General features: G+C 41.4%; 2 protein-coding genes across 2 annotated transcripts; one reads left to right on the plus strand and one right to left on the minus strand.

Moving 5' to 3' along the window:
* The first annotated feature begins 2,493 nt into the window (after nt 1-2,493).
* Nucleotides 2,494-8,864, plus strand: LOC118429212 (pentatricopeptide repeat-containing protein 1, mitochondrial-like). The gene is made up of 10 exons (XM_035839675.1): nt 2,494-2,638; nt 2,893-4,081; nt 4,545-4,685; nt 5,178-5,351; nt 5,789-5,938; nt 6,431-7,026; nt 7,221-7,335; nt 7,533-7,649; nt 8,106-8,285; nt 8,663-8,864. The coding sequence occupies exons 2-10, from the start codon at nt 2,951-2,953 to the stop codon at nt 8,825-8,827; spliced, it is 2,769 nt and encodes a 922-aa protein (XP_035695568.1). The 5' UTR covers nt 2,494-2,638; nt 2,893-2,950; the 3' UTR covers nt 8,828-8,864.
* LOC118429213 (centromere protein M-like) lies at nt 8,848-11,622 on the minus strand. The gene is made up of 6 exons (XM_035839676.1): nt 11,445-11,622; nt 11,189-11,274; nt 10,216-10,314; nt 9,856-9,935; nt 9,595-9,686; nt 8,848-9,461 (listed from the first exon to the last, which is right to left on the minus strand). The coding sequence occupies exons 1-6, from the start codon at nt 11,541-11,543 to the stop codon at nt 9,306-9,308; spliced, it is 612 nt and encodes a 203-aa protein (XP_035695569.1). The 5' UTR covers nt 11,544-11,622; the 3' UTR covers nt 8,848-9,305.
* Nucleotides 11,623-11,933: the final 311 nt, after the last annotated feature.

Below are 11,933 nucleotides of genomic sequence, written 5' to 3' on the forward strand. Positions count from 1 at the left end.
TTACGATTTCTTTGTTGTTCCGAGCGGTTGAGCAGCAGAGAAGCTGGTATAGTGACGATGTGGAGTCCAGATTCCCGGAACGTACACACACACATAACAATCGATTCCTGTCAAGTGAATGGACCAATAGGGGACTATCTCATCCCCTCAGGTGACTACGTACAAACCATCACCAGTGTGCTGACTGATCCCGTGGCTGGCGGTTATTGCACATCCGGGTATATACGGACATCAGCGGTGTTCTCAGTGACCAAACTTCAAAGGAACATTCAACGCACGGCATAATGTAGCATGCTTTGAGTGCGAAGTGTTCCCGTATTACATGATTTTATGTTATATCAGGATGGAAAAAATATCATTTCCATAACCAACCTTACATCATATGCTTATTGATCGTCTGTGCATGAAAATTAGGCTCTCAATACTGGCCTCTATTCAAGGAGTACTATGAGTATTCAATACTGATCACCGGCTTGAGTTTTACGCGGTGTATACATGATTCCGAGGCTAGAGTGCATATGCGAAGCAGCGATACCATTTTACTGCTTTCCTTTGATCTATATTCATGGAAGCAGTTGAGCGTTTGAATCGCCGGTTGAGAGCTTTAAATCGTCTGCTCTTGTTAAAGGCGGCTTCTCCTAACATCATTCATCCCGCCACATGGGTAGGCTGGTATTCTCCAGTCACCGTCCAGCGAGCCCCGAAGTAAAACTGTCAGTCGGCGCCAATAATCAGTACTTCTTGTATGTCATCACTGATTTTGAAGAACGGGATGCAATTGGTTTGTCTGCCATTGGAGCCAATTACTTAGATCGATCTGACGGGAGCGCAAACAAACCATCCTCGGAGATTAGAGATAAGGACCCTGAACTTGGTATTTACGGGAGGACGTGAGAGGAAATGAGATGAAAAATCAGATAAACGCGCACGTTTTGTGACCTTTACAGCAGTGTCGGCAACTAAAAGAGTTGGATGACGTGGCTTTGCTTCAATGCAGATTCTCATGCCTTTGAGACGTGAAGCGTTAAACTTGAAAGACAATGATAGACTGCCTAAGCTTAGCCTCTGAGCCCCACTTTAATTGTTGAAGTTCTTGAGTTGTTTTGTGGAACTGCAGAAGGCGCTCTGATAAATGTAACGTTACCATGGAGGTTAGTTGGTAAGACGTAGTACCTCTACATATCATCGCGACCAGGACGCCAGGAAGCTCATAGATTCTTTCCACTAGTACCCTGGCAGTCGTCCAGAGGATGGATCCCATTCATCAGACGTCCCGCTGCTATGAGATGCAGTTTTGCTGCCCTTCCGTTGGCATTGGTAATGAGCTTTTATGCTGCATTGGACAATTTCCTCATCCAATCGAATTCAAGTATGCAAACTACCGTAAAATGGCAAATGTTAGCGGGGATTTCGCGGTAGGTAGGAAGAAAATGGTTCTATGTTCGCCGCTAAAAAAGGGGTAGGAGGACAGAAGACAGAAGAAAGTTTTCGCGGCGTTTGCTCGAACATTTCCCCCTTTACGGTATTGTATTCGAAAACTTAATCCCACAACATTTTGACTGAAGCTAAGCCATAAAGGAAAATATTGGGTTTCCATATATATGCATACTGTGGCTCTCATAGTTCAGGAGACTAATAATATAACGTCACAAGAACAGAAAGTTTGTTGTGATAAAGTCTGTCCTGATTATAAGTAGACTTGGCAACAGCACAGCCTTATATAAATGGCACGAACATCAGGGTCTGACGGTAAAAATCAATGTTTCTGTGACAGCAAAAACAATGTCCTCTCCACAGTAGGACGAACCTTTGCCAGATGGGCCAAAATCGACACATCGACCTATGAAGATATACATCTCCGGTGTAGAGTCCGCGAGACGTTTCCAATAATGCCGACTAGAACACACCCTAACCCTAACCTTGCGTTTAGGGTTGTGGTTACGCCAAGGAAAAATGTTGTGTTTTCTATTTCCCGACCTACCCAAGAAAAACCTGTCTCTTTAATTTAAAGGTGGGCACTACGCGCAGTTTCCAGTTATTTTTCATTCAGCCCGCTTCCTATTCAAGTAACGTTAAATTAAAAATAGTTGCTTGTCCTTTCTAATGAAGGATGAATGTATCCACGGATTAAACCATTATGCACATTAAAGTTTGACCAAGGACGTTACTTGGTTTGACATTGAATTGAAAATATAAGTGTCCTCATGTAACGTTATGTGTCTCTAAAAAAATATACTGAAACAGGAAACGCAACATTTTTCCTGACATCTATGATTCATGCAAAATTCCTTGAAATTTGAAAAAAAATTGATCACACTTAAGTTTTTCAATTGGATTGTTTGTGTTTGAACTGGCATTGTTAACCTGGATGTCATTCAAGTTTGTCTCAGGTGACCGTTTAGCTTTTGCAACTGGTAACGTAACGTTGTGTAATTTTCCCATTTAAGACAGCTTTACTTATCTTTTTTTTTAAATTTTGCTGAACATATACAGTACATCATGCTATGTGTATTCCGGACCGGTACAAACACCAATGGATTTGTCGTCTGCTAATCGTTTTGCTGCTGTCATTGTTTGGGGTCACTCGAGGTCAGAATTTCCAAGATGGCGGCCACCATGTGTGTTCCACGGCGTAAAAGTAAGAAATGTCATTTGTGTTTCTCAGTTTGAGCCCAAAGTTACCTGAGATACCATCAGATACCTGAGTAAGTGACATCTGTACACGACAGAGTTGATTTTGATGTTTATCTTAGCACGACTAACTTTTTTCCAGCAACAATGTGTTCTGTGGGGAGGGGGGCATCACATGCGTCCTGTTGTCTCTTTTCATCTAGTGTTTCGTATACGTCAATGTCATATGTTTAACAGCTCTTTTATCATTTACCACATCAGGGTAACAGCCGGAGATATTCGTAGTTTTCCTATCAGACAGAATAAACGAGCCATCAAGATGTGGAGACTACACGTGACTACACCCATTCTCCGCAGAAGTGCCAGTTTGCTGAACCTGGCCCTGCAGGCCAACAAACCCGCATATCTACACACCCCTGGCTACTACCAACAGTCTTTGATACTTGGACAGAAATCCAGACAATGTGCAACATTCTTACAGTCTAAATACCAAGTGACCCAGCACACTACATGTAGAACCTATACTAGTAACACCAGTGGTGGTGATGGCATACACATGAAGGAAAGTCTTCATTCTAAAGAGCAAGAAGAACTGAAATCCTTTGAAGATGATTTCTTTGGGCCAGAAATAGAAGAGAGTGTACCGGATACAGTCAAACACCCTGAACCACTCTCAGCCATATTCAACAGGAAAACCAAGGTCACCTTACAGCAGGATGTGGCACAAGGTATAGAGAGGAAACGTTATGGATACATACAGCACACTGACAGGGTGGAGGAACCCAAACAGTGGACCAAGGGAAAGGGAAAAAAGCCAAAGAAATCCTTAGATGCAAGAGGAAACTTTAGAATTGATGAATTTCTGGAGGAATCAAGAACAGACAGAAACAGTACTAGTAATAGCCTTCTAGATGGCTCAAGGTCATCTAAAAAGAGGGTGGGGAGGTTCAATCCTCCTCAGCAACTAGAGCGTACTTACAAGTATGGATACAACTATAGACCTGATGCTGAACGGAACAGACTTTCTGATATGCTGGAAACAAGTACAAACTTCCAACAGGCACCAACGAGACAGGATAGACTCAGATCAGCAAGCCCAACTACTGTACCATCACATCTACATCTGTTCCCAGAAGGAAAGGAGAAGGGAAAACATGAGCATTCTCATACTCCTAAAGAAGATGCTGGTACAGAAGAAACAAACAGCACTGCTGCACCATATAATGATGAAGATGACTTTGACCCCAAGTTTGCTGAACAGGATGAAGACTTTGGCACAGTGGCTAGAGACAGGTATAAGAGGAGATGGTACAGGAGGGATGCGGATGTTGAGGAGTACATAGACAGTGATGAGGAGGTTGAGAAGAGACATCAGCGCCCGCCAGGACAGTCTCGTCACACCTGTCAGTGGTACGGCAACAGGATGAAGGAACTGGCAAAAGCAGGAAAGGTACTGTGATTAAATCATCTCCTCTTTATTAAAAAAAACATTGATAGGCTATTGCTGTTACATCATTTAAGACATGTATCTGAATCATTTACTGTAAATGCAGAAATATTCGCGGTGGATTAATGTTCGCGGTTTTCGCGGTGACCACTTCACCGCGAACTTAAAACCACCACGAATATTTTTCTATTGAGGTATTAGACTGCAGTCTATGGTGTTACCGCGAAATTAAATCCACCGCGAAAAGTCCTTTTTCCCGCTACCGCGAAATTAAATCCCCGCAAACTTAAATGCATTTACAGTACTCATTTCTTTGAACTACTTATTCAAAGATTGAGTTTTTTGTCGTATATTGAAATCTATTTGTCTTTATCTCTTTCTTCTGTCGAGAACATGTGTAACACCTGCTTTCTAATACAATGTGAAGAATATGGCAATATGTGTATGTACATTGGTATTTATCTAGCTCCCAGAGGCCATTGACATGCTGGAGACCAGGATGTTGAAGGAGGACAGAGTACAGCCTAATGAATATGTGTACAACGTTCTGATTGGTGCATGTGGCAGGACTGGATTCTCACAGAAGGCTTTTGAGCTCTTCTTTAAGGTAATGATAATGTAATAGTAGTACTGCAAACTGTAGATGTTTTCCTCTATTTTTTTATTTCGTCATCAATACATGAATAAATAGCAAGATGTGTTAAATGAGATCCAAAACGCACAGTATTTAGGCAATGTTTACTTGATTATACAGATGGCATCCTCTGAGAACCCCAGAATTGGTGCATGCAAAAAAAAAAGTTGCTACATTATGAGATCTAAGTGGATAGGAAGATTGAACTGAACACACAGAGTACGAGTCGACATAACGAATAATAGATTCTGTTCTTTCACATGTTGACCTTGGTATGCTACAACAGTAGCAGCCATTTTCCATTATCTTTCTTGCAATCTATGGCATATGTCTTCTCATTTTGCAGCTCATTTTGTACAATCTACAGTGTGGTCAAAAACTTTTTAGAAATTAACAAAAATTGATGTGTGCACGAATGTTATCCAAATCAACATGAAATTAATTCTGTTATGTCATGTATGCTAGATGAAGGAGCGGGGCCTTCATCCTGGGATGGTGACCTTCACGGCCCTGCTGAATGCCTGTGCAGAGTCACCCTTCAACAAGACTAATGAGTTAGGCAACATCATTCGGGTCAGGCAGGAGATGGCCAAGAGGGATATCCAACCTAACATGATAACGTACAATGCAATGTTGAAGGTAAGATGACAGTTTACATACTACATGATGATGATGATGGATGTCTCTTTGCTTCCAAAGATCAATGAGAAGGTTGTCCTCCTCTGTATCTGTATCTCTATTGATATTGCCAATATAACCACCCTTTGGTTCAACACACCACCTTTGCAGGCTCTCACAGGGCTCTCCCGTGCCTTTTCTGCCAGCTCACAGAATATAGACATTTCAGTACAAAAGTATGTTCTTGCACAGATACATGTATGTACAATCAGACATGACTGATCCAAGATTTGGTTACTTGTGCATTGTGTAGTACTGCCAGCAGTTTTTCATAAAGTGTTCAGTGTGTTAAGCTTCATTTGGAAGCAATGTTTTTTCATAACCTGGCCTGTCATGAAAGGCCCACGTGATGACGTGAGCTGGTAATTCACACATGACTGTACTGCCCCCCTCCCCAGGCCTATGCAAAGTGTGCGGACCTGCCTGCAGCCCTGGAGCTGTTCCAGGAGATCATACAGTCTGGACAGGAAGTCACAGCAAAGACCTTCAGTTTCCTCCTGTTTGCATCCACAGAGGACAGGGAAGCTGGCTTCACTCAAACAGTAGAGGTAAGACTTGTTGACTTATACAATGATCATGGTGATTATCATACTAAGAGTGCACCAGACAAAACACAAGCAGTCAGTTTGTTGTCCCTAAACCTAAACAAGAGGCCTTTGGAAGATTGATAGCCTACCATGGACCCGAAGTGTGGAACAACCTACCGCCAGACACACATTTTAATCTGACCTACTTCAGAGACTCTTGAAGTAAAAGAAACGACCAAAATGAACGAGCAAGGACTATGAACCCTGAGCTTTCGCACTATGTTTCTGTACCATGTGTATGTTGATAGATTTATAAGGACCAAATGTAATCTGTATCTCTGTTATATCTGACCCGTACACCCCGCATGACCTCGATGAAAAGAGGCCTGCAGGCCGATTTGAGCTTCTCATGAATAAATAAAGGTACAAATACTACTCATGATACTAGCCTTTTTATGCTATTTAAGATGATTTTGTGTTGCTGTCATAAACTTATCCTGTCCCCTTCTCCAGGCTTGGAGGCTGATGAAGAAGAGCCACATCAAACCTGACATCTTTATTTACAACCTGCTGCTGCGTGCTGCAAGGGACTGTGGGATAGGTCAGCATGAGGTCGCAGAACGGATCCTGCTAGGGGAGTCCGACATGAAGGGGATTCCCACCCCACGTCGGAAGAAAATACATGTAGGACCAAAACTGATCAAAGGATCAAAGGGTGCCAAACAGCTTAGTGCAGGTCAAGGGTCGGAGGTCGTCTCCAAGGAGATGTTGACCGTTGAACCTGTAAGAGAAGCTGACATGCAGCAGGACAGTCAAGCGGATGAGTTGTGGAAGGAGAGGTCTCCTCATGGCAGAAATACTAAAACACATGGCAGAAGTCCTGAGACTGAAATAAAAGCAGTAGCACCAACACAGAGTGTCCCCAGCCTGTTGAATCAGCAGACAGGGATGGAGAATGTTGTGTCCCTGGGACGGGTGCAGACCCCTGCTGACAGACTCGGCCTGTTGGGAGGGGTGGGGGGTTTCCTCAGCAGTATGGAGGCTGACGGAGTCAAACCAAACATCAAAACTTTCTGTCAAATGCTGGAGATCATCAGGCCTAACACCAGGTAAGGAAAGAGGTCACTGGATATGTAATACTAAGTATGTTAAATCACAATTTCACATCCAAGTTAGCTTCTAGCTCCTTTAAAAGCACTGAGTTTAACACAGTGCCGTTGCCTTCTGTTGCTTAATACAGAAAAAGCTATGTGCCCAGTGGGGGCTTATTGTTTCCGAGGATTGAAATTATTTGATACTGTAGGGAAGAGACCGACCTGATGGTTGCCATGGATGAACATGGTGTGAAACCAGACAGGGACTTCTACAATGCACTCATCAGGAAGAGAGCCATGAGGAGGGACATGGAGGCAGCTAAGGTATTTGCTTCTGTAATTGTAAGATTTCACATCCAATTGTTCCTTGGTGGTGTCAGGCCATGGATCCAACACTTTTGTTGAACAATAACCCTGGTGCGTTTTGAGTGCCGGATTCCTGCGTGCCGGATTCCTGTTCGCCAGATTCGTACATTTAACCTATAGTTCCTTTTTATGACCAATATTGTTTGCCTCACCAGGCTGTCCTGCCCATGATGAGTGAGAGGAGACATTCCCCAAACCTCAGGACGTATGTGAACATGGCCATGGCATGTACCAACAGTCAGGAGGGCTTCAAACTGCTCAGAGAAGTCAAGGTGTGTACACATTATGATATATGTACAGTATAAAGAAGAAATGATCGACATATTGGATGGTACTTTGAATTTAGTTTGTATTTGCTGTTTTATGATTTACCCTAAGTAATCTGTTGTGTGCCTGTGACCTATGTGAATTTAAAGTGTGCATGAAACCATATTTCTGTCTTTTATTGAAATTGACGATAATAGCAATCATCGATTGTAGTAATAAATATCCTTCTACAGAACACTTTTCTTTACTTAACAAGGTACTTATTCAGAAAGTGTTTTTTTTTAAATTATTATTTCCCATTTCCTCTGCAAGCCGAGTTGTAAAATTCAGTTACCACAATAAAAGTTTAAAAGGAAATTAGTTTACTTTATGAGCCAAAAGGCAACTTGTGAATCAAGAAAGGTTAGGCTTATAAATCATGAAGTTTAACATAACAACAACTACATGTATCATGTTTGCAGCAAGCGGGATTTGCTCCCAATGTGCAGTTGTTCACGGCTCTGATGAAGGCAGCCCTGTCCAGTAAGGACTACATCTATGCCAAGGACCTGATCATGGAGATGGAACGCCAGAACGTCGCACCAGACCAGTTACTGATCAAGAAGCTAGAGAAGGCTGCTGAGGACTATAAGGGACCTCAGGTACACAGTATTTTCTTAAGGTTAAAAGTACAAGACTTGGATAAGCAATTATAGATGTAGTGATTATTCAAGTTTTATTGTAATCCTGTTTTTATAAAGTAACATCATGAATGTATTGATAGTTGATAAGGCGTCAGAAGGATGACGGCTGAGGCACAATATATAGGTTTTGATCTCTTATTCAAGAGTCTTCATCAGAATCAATGCATATATTGATGAGTCTTAATTTCTATCTGATAAGAGAGAAAACACATGGCTAACAGACCCTTTCAAGTCTTGAAGGTTCCAACTCTAGTTTCTTGTCTATATATACGTTTCTATCAGGCTTTATTGACTCTTAGACATGGATTAACTCATCTTTAATCTTTTTTTTACAGAAGGGTCCATTCCGCTCCCCCCTGAATATCTACTTGTCCAAAGTCCATGCCTTCCGCAGTGTGTATAAGCATTGGTTGGAGCGTATGCCTGTAGCACAGGAGGAGCATCCATGGGACAAGTACAGGAAAACACCTAGTCAGGAGGGGGATGCAGCTGCTAAATAGATACACAACTGTCCTAGGAAGGGCAGTGAAAGAATATGCTTTACCGGTAGTTTTAATGCAATGACACGCAAGCATAACAAAGCTAATTACCCTGTATATGTACATGTAGATTCTATGATCTATGAACAGATACAATGAACAAATGTGAACAAATGATGAGAATATTAGAGTTGCAATTGGAATCTCAGAGAGGTCCTTTAACAGCAGCTGTGTTTGAGTATAAATAAACTTATGTTAAAACCTACTTCTTTCACTTATATCTAGTACATTATAAAATACTGATATATAATAGTACACACAGGTTTGTCACCCTACCCATTATCAAAGTTCTCTAAGACATGAGATTTTGCAGTGGTATGCCAAGTGTCAATGTGTGCATCTTGTGGGATCCCTCTACCAACATATGTACCTCTTCAAATACTAGTACAAAAAGCTGACACAACAATATACAATACAAAAACTCCAAATCCAAAGAGGTCTAGACAGTGTAGAACTCAGTCTGCTCCTCTTGGAAGGACAGCTGCCTGCAGGTTAAGTCCACCAGTAGGGGGGAAACATTCTTCCTGCCTGCAGACACCTCCACCAGCTGCAGCAGCCGATTGGCCAGGGTTGTTCTCTCATCAGGATCACCCTCCTGGACACAGTAAAAATACACATTCCAGCCATGAAGTTGAGACATTGCAGTTTTATCTAGTAAAATCTTTAGAACACATGAGATACAGAAAAATTACCTCATTTTTAAATTGTGGAAAGAAATAGATAGGTACCTTTATGCCCCCACAGATGTACATGGTGTTGTACATGTCTGCCAGTCTGGACACTTCCTCCATCTCCACACAATGGTCAGAGGTACCTTTGACTGGAAGAAACATGACATCCTGTTTCTATACAAGGTATTGGTAGTTTTGAAGAGTTAAATGGATGTGTAGAAAGTTCAGCCCAACTAAACTGCCTGAAAAAATGCAAACAATATCCCTAGTCTACCTACACAAACAGGCAAAGTTGTAGCTCTTTTACATAATACCAACCATTTGTTACCACAAAACAGGCTCTGCCAAGGAAGTACTCAACATCCACACACTGTACAGCTGACTGGACTGTTGAGAAACTGAAATTAAAGCAACGCATGAAGTGTGTGAAGAAAACACTTTAGGATTAGAGAATTCGGTACAAAGCATGAAAATCTCAATATCAGTATCTACACTTTATCTCATGAAGGGGAATTAGGGTCTGAGCATGCAAGCTTAAATCTGTTTGAAAACATAACCTAGTACATTTTGTACTGACCACCTGTTTAACAGACAGAAGTACTATTAAAGTAATATCTATAGGATATAAGTTGTGCAGACACCAACAAATAAAATACTCTTAGTTAACTATGTAAGTACCTGAGTCTGTTGGTGAGGTCTATGATGAAGGCTATGTAGTCTATCCTGGGTCTGGTGTCTGTGTTCTCCTCAGGTAGCGGCAGGCTAGTGGTGGTACGACTGTAGAACAAGGTTTATAAGAGACATCATCTTTGCTGATGACTTCTATTTTTACAACCGAATTCTATAAGCATGTTCACAGATAAAACAGCGAAAGTGATCTTGATCCAGTTTATCTCACTCAAGAGCTCAAGAGATGTTCTTCCACCAGCCTTGACAGAGAAGACAGATGCTATGTACAGTACATGTATTTACAATTTGTACTGGCGATGTTCTCCCAAGCACATTTCGACCATGACTTAACATCCTATGGCTTAGCATTCTCTTCTATGGACTGCGACCCTTTCCAGTACTACTACTAGTGTGTATGTTAGGAGCAACAACTACCAGAATTCAAACACATGGCTTCTTGGTCCAGAGGCAGGGCCACTAACCACTGGAACGTGCATGTTACATGCTGCCTACATTTGTATGCACGGATCCAACTGGGCATACAAAGGTCAAAGTTAAAAGCATCTTTATTGTACATTTTCTTGTCTCAACCAGGTTTTCATATCTATCTGGATGCATATGTCCTCCCGGCTGTCAGTTTGCATAACAATGTCCAGTCCTTAGTACAATGCAAAACTTTCTAACAACACGGAAAACCAAGGAGCTTTTAAAAGCTCCTTGGGATAACGTTACACGGATTGAAAATTTGATCTGTGTAACATTACAATACTTACATACCTTTGTGTTGGAAGAATGTTTAGAACTGCAGTATGATTACTACCAACATAGATGAGCTTCCATGATGATGTCCACACCTGTTTTGTATAACATGCCTCAGGGCCCTTCACCTCTGACCTGCGCATGTGAAGCTGGATCTGTGAACATGCTTATTTCAGCAAAACATGCATCTGCCCTCAATCTTGAAACACTCAATATTACTCACACTTGTAGCTTGAGCCCTGTGTCTGTGCAGACATCCACCATGGACTTGGCTAGCTGCTTTTTCCCCGTGCCGTAGCTGCCAACAAGCTGTATACGTTATAGATATGAAAGAAACAAAATGTTACTCTGACTAAAAAGTCCAACTTTCTAAGTTTTCAGAAACAACCCAATAGATCATCTAATTCGTAGTTATGTCCACACGACGTTGGAACATTTTAGACCTAATACTGGTAACCATGTTATCATATACTACTTACCAACACAGTGGCAGCGTTTCGAACCGGCATCTTATTGAACGGCTTCAAAATCTCGCGGGGTAAGACTTCGGACATTTCGCTTTCCTCTTCGGCCGCCATTTTCAAAATCACCGCCTTTGTCGCATCAAAACGCAACAGGCATTTACTGATGAATAGACAAAGCAAGTTATTTTATTCGAAAGATCGGGTTCAATGATAATACATAATGAATTTTATCTCTTGGTAAAATTATTTGATGCCAATTAACGTCATATCTGCGTCATATCATGCTAGTGTATCTCCGGAATTGTTTTGTTTCTTAATTTGTTCTGTTGCGGTAGCTGTCCCAAAGGTAGGTTGAACAGTTCATTACAAAATAGGGGTAAAAATTGATTATTTTGCACTATTGTATTTGAAAAAGAAAAAGACAAGAGCATAAATCATGTCATGAACAACGAATGATGTAAATTTTGAAAATCAAAATTATTAGGATATTGTAGTATTGTGTAA

This window comes from Branchiostoma floridae, chromosome 13 (assembly GCF_000003815.2).
Source record: "Branchiostoma floridae strain S238N-H82 chromosome 13, Bfl_VNyyK, whole genome shotgun sequence".
In the NCBI taxonomy this organism is placed as follows: Eukaryota; Metazoa; Chordata; class Leptocardii; order Amphioxiformes; family Branchiostomatidae; genus Branchiostoma; species Branchiostoma floridae.

Coding starts and splice junctions, on each gene's coding strand:
- LOC118429212 (XM_035839675.1), top strand. CDS start 2,951: ATGTGGAGACTACACGTGACTACACCCATTCTCCGCAGAAGTGCCAGT. Junction 5,352..5,788: donor CGTACAATGCAATGTTGAAG/GTAAGATGACAG, acceptor CCCCCTCCCCAG/GCCTATGCAAAGTGTGCGGA. Junction 5,939..6,430: donor GCTTCACTCAAACAGTAGAG/GTAAGACTTGTT, acceptor CCCCTTCTCCAG/GCTTGGAGGCTGATGAAGAA.
- LOC118429213 (XM_035839676.1), bottom strand. CDS start 11,543: ATGGCGGCCGAAGAGGAAAGCGAAATGTCCGAAGTCTTACCCCGCGAG. Junction 9,687..9,855: donor CTGTTTTGTGGTAACAAATG/GTTGGTATTATG, acceptor TGTTTCTTCCAG/TCAAAGGTACCTCTGACCAT. Junction 9,462..9,594: donor ACATCTGTGGGGGCATAAAG/GTACCTATCTAT, acceptor TACTGTGTCCAG/GAGGGTGATCCTGATGAGAG.